At 40.6% G+C, this 21,624-nt stretch overlaps 2 protein-coding genes across 2 annotated transcripts in view; one reads left to right on the forward strand and one right to left on the reverse strand.

Moving 5' to 3' along the window:
* LRRC17 (leucine rich repeat containing 17) overlaps window positions 1–6,884 on the reverse strand; it is a 14,638-nt gene extending 7,754 nt beyond the window's left edge. Inside the window, exon 1 of the mRNA XM_015571261.1 lies at window positions 5,982–6,884. Coding sequence (XP_015426747.1) covers window positions 5,982–6,753 — 772 coding nt within the window. The 5' untranslated portion in view covers window positions 6,754–6,884. The remainder of the gene's footprint in view (window positions 1–5,981) is intronic.
* FBXL13 (F-box and leucine-rich repeat protein 13) overlaps window positions 1–21,624 on the forward strand; it is a 138,315-nt gene that overhangs the window by 42,981 nt on the left and 73,710 nt on the right. The window contains exons 7-9 of the mRNA XM_006774947.2: window positions 9,078–9,130; window positions 13,768–13,868; window positions 20,069–20,198. Coding sequence (XP_006775010.1) covers window positions 9,078–9,130; window positions 13,768–13,868; window positions 20,069–20,198 — 284 coding nt within the window. The remainder of the gene's footprint in view (window positions 1–9,077; window positions 9,131–13,767; window positions 13,869–20,068; window positions 20,199–21,624) is intronic.

Here is a 21,624-nt window from a genome sequence, read left to right on the forward strand (position 1 = left end):
AATTTAATTGCAGTTCTTTATTCTATCTGAGGATAATTTATCTGATACTAATTTCTAGCCACTTCAAAACCATGAAACTTAGTATACAGGAAGCACAACATAGTAGTTAACTGTTGTCAGAAAGACCTGGGCAAGGCACATTACCACATCTAGGTGTTTGATCCTGATCACCTTTCTCAGGTTCTGTAAAATCCCCAGCTCTACCTCAGAGCCTTGTTACCAAGATAAAACAAAAGAAAGCATGTTAAGTCTTACTGAGATGCAGGCACACAGTAAACTGGGCTACATTGATGTCTGCTATATCATGGCTGCTTCAGTTTCTTTGGTCTATAGTTATTTCATCATTTACCTGCACCTCTTTAAGAACTTTAAAGAAGGAGAATTTGTCCAGCTGGTGTGGCCCAATGGTTGATCCATGAACCAAGAAGTCACAGGTTTGATTCCGGCCAAGGGCACATGCCTGGGTTGTGGGCTTGACCCCCAGAGGGGGGCGTGCAGGAGGCAGCCAATCAATGATTCTCTCTCATCATTGATGTTTCTCTCTCCCCCTCTCCTTTCCTCTCTAAAATCAATAAAATATATTAAAAAAATAGATACAGATCCTGTAACATAGAAATTCACACCTGAAACATATATGTTCACGTTGACCAATGTCACCCCAGTGAATTAAAAAAAGGACATTTCTTGGCATTTAGCATTTGGAGTATCTATTGAGAGTGGCTGTCACATCTTCTTAGAAGGCTTTTAAAGACAGAATAGAGCTTTAGTTTGAAATCCGGAATCCCACCTCTTCTCACTTCTTCCATTGCTACCGCAGTGGCCCATACCACCACCACCTCTTATGCGGGTCATCCCAACAGTATCCTAAACCTATATGATCCTGTTAAAATGTTGTAAGTCAGATCATGTCAGTTTTGTCATTTTCCCAGATGACTTCCACCCTCCAGGTGGCAGAATCCCGCAGTGGCTTCCCATCTCACTATGAATAGAAGCCCACGTCCTCACCAAGGCGCGATAAGGCCATTAAAGGCGGTGGGTCTTCCTTGTCACCAGAGTCAGCATCTTCTAGGTTCTGGAAAGCAGCCTTCGTATCAGGGCTGACTTACTGAGCCCACATCTGCTGGGCTGCAGCTGAGACCACTGGAGGACAAGGTTAACCACAAACAAATGGGTAGAAAAAGGGTTTATGAGAACACCCTGAAACCCCAGCTTAGGCAACGTGGCAGACCCGTGGATGCTGGAAAAGGAACATGAACTGCAGAAACAACTTTGGCATTGTTAGCAGCAGCCATGAGTAAAAACGGGATCCATAAGTACTACCAGGAATTGCAAACCAAACCTTTTACTAGTATGGCTTAGAAAATCATAGAAAAATTTTATTGTATTGATGAGCATAAACAACTCTTTAGTTCTTTTGCTTTAAACTTGAATGAGAATTGAAAATACTGGTGTAAAGCATGCCTGTCTTTTAAAATTATTTATTTATTTTTATTGTCTACAGTTTTACATATGTCTCCTTTTTCCCCAATTGACCCCCACCCTCCAGACATTCCCACGCTTGTCTCTGGATCTATTCTTGTTCATCAAATTATGTTGATCATTATATCCCACATATGAGTGAGATCATGTGATATTTATCTTTCTCCGACTGGCTTATTTCGCTTAGCATAACGCTCTCCAGTTCCATCCATGCTATAAGCATGTTTGTTTTGATAAAGATTACATAAATACAAATTTCCCCAGGCCAGAGGTCAACTTTGGCCAGCCCTCCATTTCTAGAGCAGACACCACGTGGTTAATTGCTGCCACCTGAAATTCTTTGCAAACCCTCCACAAATGCCATATTCACTTGATTATCACCCCTGACAAGCCTTGCTGACTTTGAGGAGGAAACTGGGAAGTTTTCTCCATGTAATTTCCCATTCAATAGTCTATCTTGGGTTGTCAGCAATGTCAGAACTACTCTGAAGGCTTAGTGGTAGTGGGTAAAGAGACATAAATGGGCCTGTTTATTGCAAATAAAAAAAAATGTTAATTATTGTTCAAACCAGTGGTGAAATTAACTTCAGAGGCTCCTGGGGACAATTTATAGGCATAATTTTCCCCAGTCCTAATCTTAGAGGTAAAATGAATCCTTAAAACTGGTAAATTATTCTGGTAAATGTGAAGCTAAAAGGCAGTTTTAAAACTGCTACTTTCATGCATTTTTGGCAAATCAATTTACCTCAATATGGCATAAACATGCTTTTCAACTAATCTTACATTTATTCCCTTTGAAAGACTAACGTTTGTTGGCAAAGTGCCTGTCTCCCAGTGAATAAAGCTATTATTTATTTTTCTTACTGTCAGATGTTTAAGGCAAAAATAGTGATCTTTGAGGTCTATGTGGTCATATTGTGGTCAAACTGGCCCTACACATACCATCTGACTCATCAGCTGTCAGCTGGGAGAGGCACAACTCCTGAGCTAGGGGATCTGTATTCGGGCCCTTGTGTGGTACCATGTGCATGGTACACTGTACAGAGCCTAAGGAGGAGGATTCAAATTCTTATAAATTTTCCTGGGTTAACAGACATACCCAGAACATTGAAGGGAGAGATGACATTGCCTAGGGCGCAATGGCGTGGGAACTGTTGGGGACTGCCTGTGTGGCCTTAGGAAGACAACCTAACTTCTCGACACCTCCGTTTCCTCATTTATAAATGAGGATGATAGTATTGCTCTTAAGGTTGCGAGCAGTACATGAAGTCATGCACGCAGCTGCGGTCTTAGGCACACCAGGCACTTAGGTGACAGCTCTAGTTCATTAACATCACTGCCAGCTTCACTCTTGGTGGCGTGTTTCAGGCTTCTTTAGAGCCTGCATAGTGTCTGGCATGTGGTGCAATTACTCCATCCTGGCAGGGAGCTCGAGATGAACATGGCAGGACAATTATTCCCAGCATTTGACACTTATTACCTATTTATAGAACGGGATAAGGAAAGCTACAGTGAATTATATTCAGATTGTCATGCTTGAAGTCTAGACATGATTTTTAACTCCTATGTATTTTGATTTTTAAAGTTTACTTACATTACGGCTTTACCAGCGCAAAGAAAGCAGCTTAGTTATTGTCATCCATCTAACGCACATGCCCTGGGCCAAGCAGCACCAAAGGGCATTTAGTAGACAAGATCTTTGCCTTTAAACACACAGACATCAACGATATACTGAAAAGTTAAAAATAATCAATAGATTTATATTGATTATATTAAAAGACAAAACTACTCTTCATTTTATCTACATTTTAAATCTAAAAAGTATACCTTCTGATTTATGTATTTTTTAACATGTGGAGGAACTTGAGTTGTCTTTTAGTGCAATGCCCTATGTTATATATGCTGTATATGTCATTAAATTTTATTTATGTTGTTTCCCAGTAAATAGTATGTGTATTTTTAAAGCAGGGGGGATGAATTTATGAGCATATATGGGAGATTGTATTTAGACAATAAGTGGAGGAAATAAAGCAATAAAAATGTATTTGTATTTTTGTAAGTTTATTTTTGCCAAGAGAAAGACAAAAATATCATGGAGAAAGAACAAGGGCAGAAATAGGCTCATGGGAGTGGGAAAGGGCCAAGAATAGAAAAGCAGCAAAAAACAAATTTCCCAACAAGTTATCTCTTCTTAAATGAAAATGTAATCTAGCTACAGAAGTCTTTAACTTAGCGTTATTGGCATTTTTTTTTCTCAGATAATTAATAAACTTAACTGTACCTACTTACTCTTTACCACCTGATGCACCAAGTGCAAATTAACTTTATTTTGAAGATAGGACCTCAGCAATATCAAGTAATTTTTCTAACCCACATCTAGGATTAGTAGCTTTGAATTAGTCTTTATTTTATTAAGAAATTTTTTTATTGATTTCAGAGAGGAAGGGAGAGGGAGAGATAGAAACATCAATGATGAGAGAGAATCATTGATTGGCTGCCTCCTGCACGCTGCCCACTGGGGATCAAGCCTGCAACCTGACATGTGCCCTGACTGGGAGTCAGTGACCTCCTGGTTCATAGCTCGATGCTCAACCACTAAGCCACACTCACCTGGTTAGTTTTTAAAAATATAGTTCAAGTTTCTAAGCACTACAAAGGAAACCCTAGTAAAACACACTCCTCAGAATGAAGCACTACTCACCATAACAGTATTTGGGAAATTCCACCCAATCTGGCTACAGGGGCCCTACATACTAGTATACTGACTTTCCTGGAATTCTCTAATGCTTCCATTGTTCATATAGCTGCTTGCTTGAATATAGGATTTTAGAAGACAGCAGGATCAAGACCTCGCTTGGCCAAGTCACATGACCTCCGTGAGGCTCATTTCCTCAACTGTAAATGGGTAGTCAACTGTGGACAGGACAGTGTGTGGAGTACCTGGAACATAGGAGGTTCTCCATTAATGAACACTCTCTTAAGTCCAGGGGACCCCAGAATGGCATCTCCCGGGTTACGATGCTGTAATTGCTCTGCTATAGCATCAAAATGTATACAATTCACAGGGTGTCACAGTAAGCAAACCTTTCCAGGCCACATGGCTGCGATGTGACCCAACCAGGGGCCACCTTCCAGAGCCCAACAGAAGGGGGCAGGGCTTGAGCATGACCTCGCTGACAAATGAACAAACTACCTGCTGGCTCAGGTTGCCTGTTTCTTCAACGTCAGCAAATTCCTGCCTATGGTTCCCTTGAGAGGAGCCAGAGTCTCTATGTTCTGAGCCTTCCCTTTTAGTTCTTAAAGAAACAAAACAAAGCAAAACCTGTCCCCAAGTAAGTGGAAGGAATGACACCACGCCCCACAAGACCCTAATCCAATGGCATCTGGCTTTAATATAATATTACAAATAAGTTATTAATCCATGTGCATAAATGAGACAGACACTGTCCTACGGCTTGTTACCCTAGGGTAGATCAGTGGTTCTGAGACCCCACTTTGAGAATGTCTTCGCTAACATGTCAGCAGCATTACTAAAACCTCCCTTCTGCTTTATTTCATGAATTTATCCTGTACGTGCAAATCTGCACAGTACTTGCCTAAGAATGTGTGGGAGAAAAAACCCAGTAATGATTTTCAGGAAGCAGGTAATACTCTGGAAAGATTCCCTTAGTCTCATAGTTCTTTGATTCGATACTTTTAACTTAGTTTTTCCCGCCGTGTTTTTGTTTTATTTTGGGTAACTGGGGGACAATTAAGACACAGGATGTTAGCCAGTGCTTATTAAACCTGAAGACTAAACTATGAGCTACACCATCGCCGCATCCCACTCGGCCTCCCTCTGACAGCGCTCGCACCAGCCCTGCTCTGCACATGGTTCTCCTTGAGGTCGGCATTTCCCCACACATGCACACCATGTTCTGCCTTCAAGTGGGGTAAGTCAGGTTATGTAAACAGCATTTTGCACTTGCTTTCATACCCACTGGTTTGCCTACATCAATAAAATTACATCAGATTTAAGATGAAAAGAATTCCTTACAGCCACAGCTTGCGGCAAGCGAATGAAAGTAGGGCCCAAATTGCTGTCCCTCCCACCCTCCTGTAATGTCCCCTTAACCACCAACCATCTTGAGTTTGGACTCCAGCACTGTCATTGGAGAAAGATTTCTGGGGGAAGTTACACCAGAAATTCCAAGACATGGCTTGGTGTAGGAATGAGTTATAAGATTCAAAGAACATTTTAACTTGCCATGAAAAAGAAAAAGCAAGAAACTTTACACACCGTGTTGGCTCCACTGGTTGGAGCTTCATCCCATGAACCCAAAGGTGGCAGGTTCTGATTCCCCGTCAGGACACATACCCAGTTTGCAGTGGGGGTGTGTTTGGGAGGCAACCAATTGATGTTCCTCTCTCACATCGATGTTTCTCTCTCTCTCTCCTCCCTCCCTCACTCCCTCCCTCCCTCCCTCCTCTTTCTGAAATTAAAGAAAAAGAAACTTACAAACCTTTTCTTTTGCAGTCCAGTGTTTGTATAGGAAACACGTAAATGTGGCAAAGAGAAGAGTCCATCTCAGGCTTGATAACTGGGGGTCTCCCTGACACTTGGGGTTTCGGGTCCAATTGTTCCTTTTCTTCTTCATTACACAACTCTTCCAATTTTATCTGACGCAGCTTTTTATTTTTTAGTTCTTGTGGGCTTTCGCACTTGGCATAGTTCCCCAAATTTCGGTTCTTTGGGATCTGCAGCATTGAAATAAGCGTCTCTATGTCACAGGTACAATGCCAGGGGTTGTCGTAAAGGCGCAGGTAGCTCAGGAGAGGTGTGTAAATGAACACTTCTTCGGTCAAGACTTTGATCTGGTTATGCTGCAGTAGGAGCGTGGTGAGTTTGTTTAAACCAAAGAAAGCCTCACTCTCAATTTTGGAGATCTCATTCTGTTGCAGATCCAAGCTTTTCAGCCTTTTGAACTCGGAAAACATGCTGTTCTTCAATATGCGGATCTTGTTTCTTGCTAACAACATGTGCAGCAAATCGTGAGGCCAGTCGGGCAGCACATAAACTAGTTTTCTTTCTTGACAATCCAAGTATTTCTCATGAAGATACGTGTACACTTCGCAGGGGAGGCCCGGTGCGTAGCGTTTGACAGGGCTGGAGCCTCTCCGGCCCCCACCCACCCGGCCAGGATTCGCGCGGCTTCTCACTCCCCCAGTGTTTGCCTTGCGGAGCTCAGCGGCTTTACAAAAGGAAAGCAGGATGATGATGGTAACCACTCGCATCCTGACACACAGCTGGCCCCAATTACTTGGTATGACAGATGGAACAATGAAAGTATTCCTTTGAAATCCAAGTTTGGGTAATCTTAACTAATGCAGATCAGAACAAAGAAATCCAACTGAGGTATGGTAGAGTCCCTAGGTTGCAGGAAAAAAAAAAATTAGTTAAGGACATTATAAGCACCGTTATTGACAAATAGCAGCTTTTTTTTTTTTAAGCAAGACATTCCAGATAATAAAGGCATATGCAGAGCAGTGGTGTATAAGGCTCTGCACCCTCCAATTGCCTTGTTTAGTGGCTAAATGTTGGAGCCCTGAGCATGAATCAAGGCCCTCCTAGTTGCTAATCTGTGCCACCTCAGGCTAATTACTTCATCTCACCTTCTGCATCTGTACAATGGGACTGAAGATACCTCTAGTATTGTTGAGAGGATGAAACAGGCTCCTGTGTGTGCCTGGTCCAGGGGAAGCACTCCACAGTGTTAGATTTAGCACTGTGAAAACCGAAACCTGTAGTTTGTCAGCACATTGGATTCAAGAATTAAAGGGGTTCCTCCCTCTTGCAGCCTTGAGATGTGCAGAAAAGAGAGGACTCAATGGCTGTCTCCCTGAGCATATTCTTTCATCTACTGTCTCCCAACCACCAGTCATGTTGAATGTGGACTCCAGAAACGCTCAGGGTAAACGGAACTGTATCGGTATCCCTGGCTCAAGGTCACCTTCTCAGCAGTCACGGCTCTGCTGTATTGGAAGGCACACCCCTTTCCATTCCCGGCTGCTCTCCACCCCTTTCTTGTTTTATTTCTCTCCAGAGCACTTATCGCCATCTGTCAAAGCAGATATTTCTTTTGTTTATAATCGTCCCACCCCCTCCCCCCAAACAAGGATGTACACTTCATCAGGGTGGGGATTTTTGTCTATTTTGTTCACTGTTGTATTTCTGGCACCTGTAGCGTTTCTAGCACGAAGCAGATTCTTGGCAAAAACTTGTTGAATGCATGAATTACTCTCAAGTAACTATTCCATAAAAATCTTAATCTCATAAACCTAGTTATTACATTTGGGAGGCAATCTATTTTTTCCTTAGCCAGCAAGTATTATTGATGACTTCCAAGATCTGCACATATTAAAGAATTGTCTCCATTTTTATATGAAATAATTGTTTCCATTTTTTTTTCATCCTGAAAGTGGTTTTGGTTTGCATTTATGACTTAGGACATAGTCCATTCTTGGCAGATGAAGAAATGCTCAAAATGGATTTATAATTAACAACATTTCTGTTGTTATTACTGTGGGGCTATGTGGTTATGAATGGCAGATGTGTTTTCTACTCATTGGCCGTGTGAATGCCAGCATCACTCCCTAGCCTAGGGTTTTCCTTCTTGATGGGTGTCCTCCCCCTTCTTTGCCTCAAGCATCCCTCCTGTGTACTGTTTGTGTTCCTGCTCCTAACTGCTACTCTTTTGTCTCAGATTTGGAGTTTTATTTCCTGTCAGTCTAAACCCTAGGAGTGTTGACTGTGTGTCACTTTCCTATCTAGCTCCGTGTGCATGTCTTGTCTTCCTTGCATGACCATAAGCTGCACAGTTGCCTCTGGTCCCAGGGCTAATCAGGAACTTGGCCTTTCTAACCCTCCACTTCTCTAACTGTAATTCATCGTACATTGTATGTCAATTTAACCTAAAAAAATCATAAGTGTTTTGTTAATTACTATACTTGCTGAATTATTTGTGATATGCATGCTGGAGTATTTGGAGGAAAATATGCTGATGTCTGCAACTTACATTAAAATGCATAAAACATAAGATGGATTGAGGGACAGAGAGATGGATGTACAAGTGGATATGTGATAAAGCAAATGCAATAAGATGTAAATTGTAGCATCTAGGTGGTGGGTATATTTATTGTACAATTCTTTAGTTCTCTCAACATTTTTGTATGCTTGAAATCTTTCATAATAAAATGTTAAAAGGAAACAGAAAACAACAACAAAAAATGAACAAAAAGTCATGCCACGAAAAAGCAGGTTGGTTTTTGTCAGCACTTTGAAGCCAAAAGCTCTAAATATATGCTGTTTTCCACAAAGTAGTATTTTTCTCTTTTCTGCTTCCTTCTGTAATCCTCAAACAATAACAAACATGTGTATATATTTTAATTTTAAAGCCAAAAGAAATCGTTTTTCTGGGAAAAGAAACCAGTACTTAGAATAAGACTTGCCAAGGTTTCTGTGTTCTAATGAATACATCGCATTGAATGTAGGATGGAAAAACTTTAAGTTTAAACATTTGTAATATGTTGTTTAGTGATATGTCACTTGTTTAATTTAGGCCTCTGTAAAAATTTGCAAGAGCTGAATGTCTCTGACTGCTCAACACTCACGGTGAGTATAAGAAGCTTATTTTACTGTTGTTTACATAGCTTTGGGCTTGCTCTGTTGGAGTGCTAATACACAGAGGTGTTGCCAAAACATATGGCTGTGTGCTCATTTAGGATTAAATATGGAAAAAAGCAAACTGTGTTAAACATTGGCAAGAAATGTTAGCCTACTTATATAATGCTGTTATTAACCCTGTAGATATACGTCCAGTGTTGGAGTCTTTGGAAAGTGGAAACAATTCAACAATTACACAAACATGAACTATATTTATATTTAAAGCCATGTGTATGTGAGACAGAAAAATTGGGACCCCGCAGAAACAATAGGCTCATTGTCATGGTCTTCGAGGTGGCAGAGCCAGAGAAGATGGGAATGAACATGTGAACCTAGCCAGCTCTCTCCTGGCCTGTCTCCAGGCTTTCCTCTACCTCCAGTCTGTCTCCCACCCTGTGAGCACACTGATACTCTCTCTAAAAGGCAGATCTGACTATTTCATTTCCAGTTTCCATCATTTATACACATACTCACCATTTACATTATTGGATAAAGTCAAAGCTCTTTAAAATTACTGTACCTTGGAGACCCTCTGTGGTCTTGCCTCTGCCTCCCTTTCCAGCCTCATCTTGCTCCAAACCCTGCACACACATTGTTTCAGCAACCACGAGCTGCTTTGCCTTCTTTGCTGGCTCGCCAGGCTGCCGCTCACTGCTCTACCTTTGCTCAGGCTGTGCTCTTCGATTGGAATACTCTTTGCCTCAGTCCTCGGGTGCTGCTTTCCTCCTGGGCAGGCTTAAAGGCTTACTTTAGACCCCACCGCCTTTCCCAAGACATCACCGACCCCCAGGGAGGAGTTTGCTGCTGCTCCTCTGGGTTCCTGTCCTAGGTAGCCCTAATCACTGTGGTTCTGCCTCCTCCACAACCCAAGAGGCCCAAAGGGCAGGAGATGTGTCTCATTTTTTGGGGGTAGTTGTAGCACAGGGCACAGGCCTTGCATAGGAAATACACTATAATACAGAGTGGGGCAGAAGTAGGTTTACAGTTGTGAGTATGTGAAGCACAGAGTTTATTCTTGTGTTATTATTTATTAATCATTGTATTACTTTCCACACAAACTGTAAACCTACTGTTGCTCCACCCTGAATATGTTTAATGAATGAAACTATATGGAGATTCTAGTAGGTAATGGACAACACTGACTAGAACTTGAGCTTTCATCTTGGGTTGACATTGATATATGTCATAACTAACATTTCAAAAATAAATAAGATCAACCTAGAGAGGGAAAGGGAGAGGGAGAGGGAGAGGGAGAGGGAGAGAGAACATACTTTAAAAGGTAACCCAACTTTCCAGCCCTCAAATCCTGAGAAGTGGAGTTTAAAAGGTCTCGGGTCCTAAGGGAGAGTGGATTTTGCCTGTATTTTGAGGTGATATGCATGGACGAGAAGAGGACTTAAAATTGAACCATGGGGAATGCTTGCTTTTAGGAGCAGTCAGAGAAGAAACAGTGAAGGCCCTTAAAAAGGAATATAAGAGAAGTAGGTTGAGAATAGAGAGGTATCACAAAAGGCAAGAGAGTGAAGAGTTTCAGAAGGAAGTTACCAAGTGAGCAAGGCCTCCTAGATTTGAAAATAGGAAGTGACTGGAGGCTTTTGCTAGAACAGTTTCCAAAGAATAGTGGGGGCAGAAATCTAGCTGTAGTGAATTGCAAAGTGGACAAGAGGTGAGAAAATGAGGCAGTAGGTATAAACCTGTTGTTCCGGGACAGTGACTAAGGGAGTGGCAGAAGAACAGAGGCAGGGCAACCTGTTTTAGGGTTACAGAAGCTGGAGGAAACTCACCTGAACAATGAACAGAGCAAGTTCCTGAGGAGACGGGGGACTAGAACGAGGGGCCTGATGGTGTGGTGCCCTCATTAAGCACCAGCTCAGCATGGATCCACACCCCTGGGCAGAGGTGAGGAGTTGTCATGAATTGGCTCCTCCTTGCTGCCTCCCCAGTCTCATCATCATCATTCTTTCTCTTAACTTTCTACTCTACTTCATTCATTCTGTTAATATAGTTTTAATTTATCTTTATTGTTGAAAGTATTACAGATGTCCTCCCCCCCCCCCCATTGACCCCTTCTATCCTCTAACTGCTCCCTGCCACAGGCCCTCACCACGCTATTGTCTGTGTCCATAAGTTAGGCACATATGCACACAAGTTCTTTGGTTGATGACCTCCCACCCACCACCATTCACCCCTACCTTCCCTCTGAGCTTTCTGTGGATCCTTTTAGTACCTACTATGTTAATAATATATAGGGTGTCCCAAAATATGAACACACGTACGTTGAATAATTATAAAGGCAGAGTTTATTAAAATATATTTTATCTTAAAAATTGAGCTATCCGCTGTTAAAGTTTGTATACATTTTTTCTGGGGACACCCTGTATTTATCTCTATCTATATAAAGATATATAGGGAATTTATTACTTATTATTAGTGTTATAGGGATTTAAAAATGAATCAAGTTTTAGTTCTTGCCTTCAGGGACATTCAGTTCTGCACTTGACATCATATTCTTTAAATCTGGCTTTCTCACAGGAAAGTCAAAACAATGCCACCTGCACTGCATTTGTAAACATCAAAATATGTTCCAGTTTTGGAGTCTAATGATATACAGGGAGGACCATTTTATCCAATTACATCTCATTATTGTTTTTCCCCTTGAGACAGACTGGAAGACGAGTTTACATTTAAGGAGTTGAGTACCATTCGTTCAAAAAGCCTTAATTTCTAAGGAGCTTGCCTTAAGAATATATTACCTTCAGAAATGTTTGAGTGCATTGTGGACAAATTCATAAGCCATTCTGCAATGTAGACACTCAAACAGCTCTTACATTTCTGTGTTCTAACATCTGGGGTTTGAACTTAAACTTATTTTAAATATTGAGAAGAGGATTCATTTGCGCTTTTTCCAAACAGAAAAAGGCAGAGATGGCTTGCCTCCTCCTATCACAGGGAAATCAGAGTCCTCTGATACATAAAGCATACTCCATCTTCCTTTTCCTGGTCCCCAAATTTTCATCTTCTCTGTGGCTACCTCCCTATCGGTGCATTAACCAGCTTTCTAACCTCCTCTTGCCCCAGATGCATTGTTGCCAGAGTCTTCCAAAAGGTCCACAATCACTTTGATGTTTGATTGGCATCATGAATATTTTTGAAGAGAGATATTGTTTGTATAAACTACAAACAATGCCACACATTATGGTTGTTCTCTCCATTGCTTCTGGGAAAACTATACTGTAATTTCCACATAACTCCAAATCCTACATTTTGGTGGTGGGGTGTCTAGAAAACTGCTGACAGCTCCAAAGCAGTGGCAAGAGTCTAATGAAAGCTCTGCCCTTGCACGCCTGTGGCATTGGCACATAGAACCTTTCCTATAGTAGAACTACAGTTTTACAACCTGGGTCCTCTTTAAAGTGTGGTTTGCTGCCCCTGTAAATCAACCAGTTCCTGTCCCTTGTGATAGAGGCCCAACCTGCAGGATTTTATTACTTTAATATCCATGACTCCAGAAAATAATTAGGAATAGAATGTTAAACATTGATGATCCAGCTGAAAATAAACTTTTGCAATCCTCAGTGATGTTCGGGGTGACCGTGTTGGCCATGCAGAACTCTTCCCCAAACCACATCCCCTAGCCAAGTGACAATGTACCTCTTCCTGCAATGGCCTATTCTTTCTAGAACCAATGTACCATAAATATTTAAAACTAGCTGACCACTTCTGTGTTCCTGGGGAGGCTCACCAACCATCATTAAATAAATAAAAACTGCTGCTACTCATTCTAGAGTGTTTATAAGTAGTTACCCTATGAGAACAGCCCCATTGCAATCAAGCTTGCAGTTCATCTGGTCTTGTAAATGTCCATTTAGGGCTCATGCTCGAAATCACTGTTTGTTTCCTCTCTCTCTCAGGTCACAGTCACCCCATTGTCTTGTACTTCAGGTTCAGCTCTCTGGGTGAGAGTTGCTTGAATCTTTGAGATCCTCTCCGACAGTACTCCCAACCCTGAATTTCATGTAGCCTATATTTTACTTTAGGCCACCTCAAACTTGTCATACATTTGGTGAAAACCTGTTTAGCTGTTTTAATATATTCAGGAACAGAACCACAGAAACTTAATTACACACACACACGCACGCATACACATACATCTATAAATAAATATAGATGTGTAAGCATGGCCTCACTTTTAATGAAGTCCAGTTAAGAGCATTTACTATTCCTGCATAATAATTTCAGTAAGTTTAAAAATTGATCCATTTTTTAATCACTTTCATGCATCCAAAGAGTCAGGAGTGTTTGACCCTTGAACACTTGAGGTCAAATTACTTGTCAGGGAATTGAACTTGTGAGAATTCACATTTTGATGTAATGTCATTGTGACGAAATGGAACTTGATTTCCGGAAAAAGGGGAAGTAGTGGAGCTTCAAGCAAAATCAATACTTCTGTTTAATTTGATTTACTACTAATATCAAAGAATATGAAGAGACCACATGCATATACTTTTTGAAGCAGGGAGAGAGGGCAGAGAGGCTAGAAAAGCCTGTGAGGCTTTGATAAGTTTCTTCTCTCCGCGTTCATGCAGGACGAGTCAATGAAACACATCTCTGAGTGTTGTCCGGGAATCCTGTATCTCAACCTGTCTTACACAGCTATCACCAACCGGACGATGCGGCTCCTTCCAAGGTAATGCTTCTTTTATCTGTATTGCACCGAAAAGAATTACGCTCCTCTCGCTCGGGCTTGCTCTAGCATTCTCCAAAGGCAGTGCTCCTCTGACACACACCCCAATACTGTGGCACCCCTGTTCTGATAGCAGGACTGCTGCTTTCAAGTCCCCGAGCTGGCGCCTATCTTCTCCTGGCGTGGCGGGCCCAGGCCCTCTGCCTGAGTCGAGTTAGGTTCTGCTGTCTTTTTCTGGTCCCTCTTCCTGGGCATTGAAGCTGGGTCCCTAAATTCCAGTCCAGTGCCCGGGACTTCTCTACAATAGAATGCCTCATGCTTTCAGCCCTGAGTCCCAGATTCCCTGTTGCCACGCTCTGGTTACCTGTTGGAACATCTACCATCTCCAGGAAGTACTATTTACATTAATGAGTTTGGCAAAAGTCAATGAAAGCCTGTGTGAGAATTGATTCGTTACAAGGAGTTTACAATAGGGAGTATTGTGTATTTTACTATTATTTGTAAATTGTGTGCTACACATCTTTTATATCTGGAAAATGTTGTTCCATAATCTTGATATTTCTGGTTGCAGGGAAGTCTAAAGCCAGCTTGATTTTTTGGTTTCTTTTTTGGTAACCTATTTTTTTTTCCTGCCAAGATACAAGAAATTCCTTTTCTCTGAGTTATTAAAAGTATTTTCCAAGTTTAATTGTGTTCTTTCAATTAATTTTCCTGAAACATAGTAAACCTGAACATTAAAACTTAGCTCTTTTCTCAGTCAAAGAAGGTATTTTTCTTTTTAATGCTTCCATTCGATTTATTCCAGTTTTATCTTAAGAATCCCTTTTTATATTTAGATCAAATTTTTTTAAAAAATATTTTTGTTATTGATTTCAGAGAGGAAGGGAGAGGGAGAGAGAGATAGAAACATCAATGATGAGAGATAATTATTGATCAGGTGCCTCCTGCATGCCCCACACTGGGGATCGAACCTGCAACCTGGGCATGTGCCCTGACCAGGAATCGAATCGTGACCTCCTGGTTCATAGATCGACGCTCTACCATTGAACCACACTGGCTGGGCTAGATCAAATTCTTATTCTTGTCCTTCAAAGCTGTCATCTTCTCTCTCATTTTTATCTCTGAATATATTTTCTATCCAGAGAGCATACTGCATTCTCTGTCTCTCAAAGTGTGCTCCAAGAATAGCAGTATTTTGGTAAATGCTTAATAATTGTCCAGGGCACAGGGAAAGGGGATGTTCTGATTTGTGGAAGTTACTGATTTCTATAGTGTAATTACTTCCACCATAGCCAGTTTTAAGCTACCAACATGTCATCACCGAATGTGGAGTTGGGAAGCGATGCTTAATAGGCTCTTGTGAGCTGGAGTTCTATAAGTTCCTCTAACTCTATAAAACATCACTTGCTACTTTTCTTTAGACATTCCATATTAAGATATATATTGTATGCATACATGGGCATATATGAATGTGTGTGTGGCAACAGATAGAAAAATAGGCCCCCAAAATGAGAATTTTGTTGTGATTTTAACTTTCAGTTTTTAGCTATTTAGCGAAAATTTAGGATAAGTGCTACTCAATACTGATGTGTGCTTTTTGTCATATGAAAAGAATGTACACTGACTTTCTTATCTATTATGAAAATATATTTCATAATGATTCTCTATTTTTGCTTTGTTTTCCATTGTTTCAAACATGCTTGGGTATGCAAAAGTGTTCTTTAAACTATAAATAACCAGAGAAATGTTGCTTGTTGCTGCTGTCATTCTCTCTTCAGTGCCTTTAGCATTTTTTCCCAAAGAAATGCTTTGCCAGAAGAAAGATGTAATTTGTTTGCCCTTCTTGGCAACATTGATTTGCCAGTTTTTTAATTGAATATTTTTCCTCTCTTGGTTGGGGACTTGTTCAGTTTTCTAAAGTTGAAAATGAGGCTAGCCACAGCTCATGCCCATTCCAGGATATTTTTTGCTTCTAAATATTTCCTGAATGAAACCCCTTTCTTTTATTCCCATTGCCAGAACCTAGGTGGCACTCTCAGCACCTCCTCTGGCACAGCACCCTGAGGGGTCAGCCTCTGGTCTCTTTTCCTTCTTCAGTCAGCTTTGCCTTATGTTGCAAGAAGTATCATCTGGAACAGTAGTCTGATCATGTCTTTGACATGCTTGAAGTCTTGTCTCTTCCCGGTTCCTTTAACATTATCTGATCAAACTTATCTGCCAAGATATCAAACAAGGCAAGTGTTGAACTCTGGTCATCTGATTGCTACATGCTTTTCTTTCTCTACAGCTGGAATGCCTTTCTTCTTGTCTATGCTAATCCACAGCCTTTGCACCTCAAGTCACACCATCCACCAGAAGTCTACGTGGTTTCTCCTTCCCCTGAATTCTAATAGCAACATTCATTCACATGTTCATCATATATTGATGAACTACTATGTGTGAGGCATTCTAGGCAAAGAGTGGTCATTAAAGTATTATGGAGCATTATATGTGAGAGTGGTGTGGTATCTCATTATTTTTCATATGGATGAATTGATCCTTCAGTTGGCTTGGAAACTTCTTACTGGCAGACATTCTCATGCTGTATAGCCTCATCAGTGCCCATCAGAGTGGGGCAGAGAGAGGAAGCTGCTGCCTGGACTGGACATCCTCAAGACCTAGCCTGTAAATAGGAGGTCAAACCACTGTATTTGGCTTTTCTGTAGGGATTCTATCATGCGAAACGGCCTCTGGGAAACTAAAGAGCCCACACACTCATCTCAAAAGAATCCACATGTGAATCTTCTCTTTTACAGACTGGGTCTTGTCTTGGTGATTTTTTAGAGAAATTTTTGGTAAAATACATAGTAATTTTATATTCTTTCCAGTAGTAACTGCCTCAAGTATCGGAGATCCAACACAGAAGGCCTCGATTCTTTGATGTAAAAAAAGCCAGAAGAATGGAGAAAAAATTATCTCTGTAGTTTCTATAAGAATTGTGGTTTCCTAAAGACTATCATAACAGTCGAAAAGTAAATAACAAACAGAAACCTCCCCTTACATTAGAAACTTTTAGTTATCAAATAATTAGGAAAAGATAAACACTGACTGCAAACACTGCCTTGAAGCATAATTCGAATAATACAGTTGTTTCTGGGCTGGGAAAATTATGAACCAGATCTTCCTCGTGTAAGGGACACATTTCTTTGTCAAAATTCAAAATAGAAAGTAGCAGTATTGCATAAAATTTGCCAAATGCAATTTCACAGTCAATTGATACTTTTCCTCAGCAGTTTCAAACCTGTGGCCCTGTAAATCCCTAGAAAGGCCTACAGGGCCACTCAAGATTCCCGTACTTTGCTTTCAAACCAATGGTCCCCATGAGGTTGAAGAGAGCCAGCTAGTGACTTTCAATCTGGGAGTCATTTCCTCTAATGAACACCTCTTTTGCCAAATCCCAAATTCATAGCCTGGGGCCAGTGGATCCCCCAAGGGGACCAAGGATAGAATTCAGAAGTTCTATGAATGTTGATGTGGGGGAAAAAACCCCTCTATTTTTACTAAGCTCTAATGGAAGTGTAGGTAAAATGTGGGATTATTTCAACCATATGCACCACAGATATTCTTCTTCTTCTTATTAATAATATTCTTATTATTATTCTTGTTACAAATATTTCAAAATAACATTGGCACTTGCCACTACTTCAAAATCATGGTAGTTGTTAGACCTCTATTAGATCATATAAAAATACTTTGATAATGACTATCAGTATGATTGGCTGCTTTTGTAATCTTAAGTATTTTATTTTATGCATCAGTAACATTATGCTGACGAAGGATCCATAGATCTGTATGATAACTGACACACAAAAAGTTAAGAACTCCTAGCTCAATTTCCATTCTTTTTTTGTATTTGATAATTGATCACATGGACTTTAAGAAATTAAATAGGCTTGTGCCACATTTAAATACATTTGAATACTCATGATTTTGTAAGAAACAGGTTTACTGCTATAGTTAAAAAAAGACTAACTGATATACACAACTGAACAATGGGATGAGAAGAATAGTCTGCAAATGAGTGGGCAGCACATGAGAGGAATAAAAACAAAATCAGAGACTTTCAATCTCACTGGAGTTGAAAATGATTAAACATGGCATTACCACCATGACCAAAATGAGGGTGTAGATGCAATGTGAATCAGTTTTATGCATAACTTTTGTCAAATGAGTATCTATTTCGTTAAATGGAAGAAGATAGTACAAGCTTCATAAGAACAATTAATGTGTTGTTATTTGAGGTAGTAGCAATAATAGCAATATATATTTTTAAAGCCTCTACCATATATCCCTGCTGGAGTGGATGTCCTACACGCCCACACTGAGGATAGAGTCACAACCCCGGGCATGTGCTCTGACCGGGAATCGAACCATGACCTCCTGGTTCATCGCTTGACACTCAACCACAGAGCCAGGCCAGCCTTTTTGCTGTTTATAATCATCAAAAGTCACTCTAAATATAATACTATTACACTTATGTCGTCATGTAATTGTCACACCTCTAAGGGGAAAAGCAGGTAGGATTACATCCATGTCAAAGATGAGAAAACTAAGCTACAGGAAAGCTGGAGGCCCACAGTTAGGGTTAAAAAAAAGTTAATATAATCTCCACTTAACAAATGCAGAAACAATCTGAGTGGTTAGGGAAGTTGCAATAAGTGTCAGAGCTGAGATTTGAATCCAATTTGGTCAGATTCCAAAACCTTGTGTATTTCCCATTGTGTCCTGCTGTCTTCTCACAATTCCTTTCTCTGAATTAGAGAGCTAAAGTTGTTAGAAATGATGTCCATCCCCCCATCCCCAGAAAAATTGTACTTTACTCAGTTGAATCACAAGGGTATACTCCAGGGAGGAGAAAATAAAGCATTTCCGAAACTTTGGCATAGCTCTTAGTTAACTGAAGGGACCCAGGACGGGGGACGTGTCTTTGGGATGTTAGTGCTGCTTTTTCCTTCACAGCCCTGCCCACCCAGCCGCCGGGGATCCAGAAGGCGTCCCTGTCTGTTCTGTTGCATCTCATAGACAGAGCAATTACCAGAAAGAATCTGTGTTCTGAACCAAGTGATTCTCTATGGAATGGAAATCATTGTATCACATACATGTGCTTTTCAGATTTTCGGAATAAATCTGATTAACGGTCAGTGCTCGCAGATCTTATTTCCCATTTATGTGAAGGTAAACTCTATTATTCACTTGTGGGCTTTTGCTGGACAGAGAGGCATCTTCTTTCACTTTGGTTCTTTTTGCTTTCCCATTTGCTGTTAAACTGTTGCAGACCACAAATCAAGAGCATGTTGTTAATTTCATTACAAGAGCAGGCAGTTGTGGGAGTTCTTGTACTTTTTAAAAAATGCCAGGATAAAGAGGATCTGGAAAGTTGTCCACAGAGTGTCCTCAAACTGTGAGCCCTTGCATAGCTTGTCCTAATTACCTCCTTTTTTTCTGGAAGCTCTCATTTTGGTCATGTTTAATTTAATTTAATCAGTTTCAACTCCAGTGAGATTGACAGTTTTTATTCCTTTCATGTGCTGCCCACTCATCTGTAGACTCTTCTTAATCCATTTTTAAGCTCTGCATATCAATTAGTCTTTCTTTAATTATAGTTATGAAGATGTTACAAAATCATGCGTATTCAAATCTAATTTCTCAAAGCATTTGCTGATCATGTCCATTTTGAGAGCCTGTTGTGTCAACTTTGCCTCCTTTCTGTCCAAATCCTCACTCTCATGTAACAGCTCATCGCCATTTAAATGTTTACAAAGGGTTTGTATTTCTAAACATTTTACTCATTACTTTGGTGCCTCAAAGTTAAAACCTAAATGCAACAATAATGCAAACTCTGTAACTTTGCTTTCAAACACAAGCTAACTTCCAAACAATGCACAAACCTCCCAGCCCCCACAATTCCAGGCTTTATCTCAGCTTTCTTAAAAATCTAGGCACATCTTTCCTTTCATTTGAAATGTAATTAGGCATTATCTCGTTACTGTAATCTCCTTGACGTAACAGGAAGAGCATTAACAATAGGTTCAACTGTTGAACATTTGCAAGGAGAAAAGATTCACTTACAGTTTTACTCCTCTTTGTCACAGTGGCTTGAGAAAGATGTGAGAAAACAACGATATTCACTTTCCTTCCTCTCTCCTCTCACCCTGTCTTTTCAGGCACTTCCACAACCTACAGAACCTTAGTTTGGCTTATTGCAGAAAATTCACAGACAAAGGCTTACGGTACCTGAATTTAGGGCACGGATGCCACAAGCTCATCTATCTGGACCTTTCTGGCTGCACCCAGGTTTGTCCCTTCAGTCTTCCCTTTCCTGCAGCAGGCGAGGCAGTCCTCCGGAGCGCGGGCTGCATCCAGTCCCCATGTTACACTGACGCTGTGCACAGACTGCAGCACACTTTCCAGAGGTTTTAAATTACATGGCCACAGCTGCTTACATTTTCCCCGGGATCCCTACTATAGGCTCTTGGCTTCCTTCCACTGGGCTGTCACATCCACAAACAGGCAGAGCTCATTGGATGATGAAACAGACCACTTCTGTTAGGCACGCTGAGCAGTTATAATGCCAGAGTCCAAATCTTGAAATTTTAAAAATTGCTACCATGATACAAACAAAGGAAAACTCTTTTGAGGGAGAATTTGCAAGGAACTTTCTGGAAAGTCAATCCCACATGGGATTTCAAAGAGTAAACATGCTTCAAATGTAAGTGTAAGAAAGAAAATACAACACAGATTGTAATTTTAAAAGTTGCGTTATACCCTCAGGCTCAATAACACGCAGATTTGAGATCTATATGGGGGAAATATTTAACTATGAAAAAACAGATGAAAGAAATTTGGCAGAAAATAGGGTGGAGTGTGGAGGGTAGGACATGGAACGTTGGCAATAGGTGCCATATCATTGAAAGCTTCTTCTGCTCTATTTTGATTGATAAAAGTCATAATTCTTTTAACTTATTTTCTGTGTATTTTAGTAATATTAGTATCATAGTATATTCATTCTATGATACTACAATAGCACAGATGAGAACTGGCTGAAATATTGGTAGTTACCATTTATTACTATCAATGAGTTGTTACTATATGCCAGGCACTATGTTGATTGCCTTATACATATCAGATTTACTCCTTGTACAAATGCTGTGTAGTATGTATTTATGATGCCCATTGAGAAATGAAAAGACCCAGGTTGCACAGCTGATAGACACCTGCTGGTAGCTACCTCAATTTCATGGTTACGAGGCAGTGGGGAGGACACGGGAAAGGAGAGGAGGACTCTAAGCTAGGTCTGAAACATCTAGAATTTACATTTTGAATGATCCAATGATGTGAGACTTGCTGAATAACATCTACCATCACTCTTATGACCCGGATGGTCTTGCCTCCAGCTTGACTAAGCTTTAGAAAGGCTTCTTTCTGAGGGTTGCCCCCTAACCTCTTTTTTTTCTGAGAGCATTTATTTACTTGAGAAAACTTGCAGTTGTACATTCTTTTTCTGTATCCCTTTGAGATGTAAACCTCTTCAAAAGCATTTTGCCAGTTTTGCAACCCAGGACAGTCGTTCTCAAGTGCCTGGGAGCCGTGCTTTGAAATGTAATCACCAAGGGAGATTACACCAGTATCTCCCAGTCTCTTTGGGAAGATAGAAGCCTAATGTGATATGGATGTCCATTAGGGAACACAGACGGCCTAATCATGGAGAAAAATATTTGCA

Source organism: Myotis davidii, unplaced genomic scaffold (assembly GCF_000327345.1).
Source record: "Myotis davidii unplaced genomic scaffold, ASM32734v1 scaffold125, whole genome shotgun sequence".
NCBI lineage: Eukaryota > Metazoa > Chordata > Mammalia > Chiroptera > Vespertilionidae > Myotis > Myotis davidii.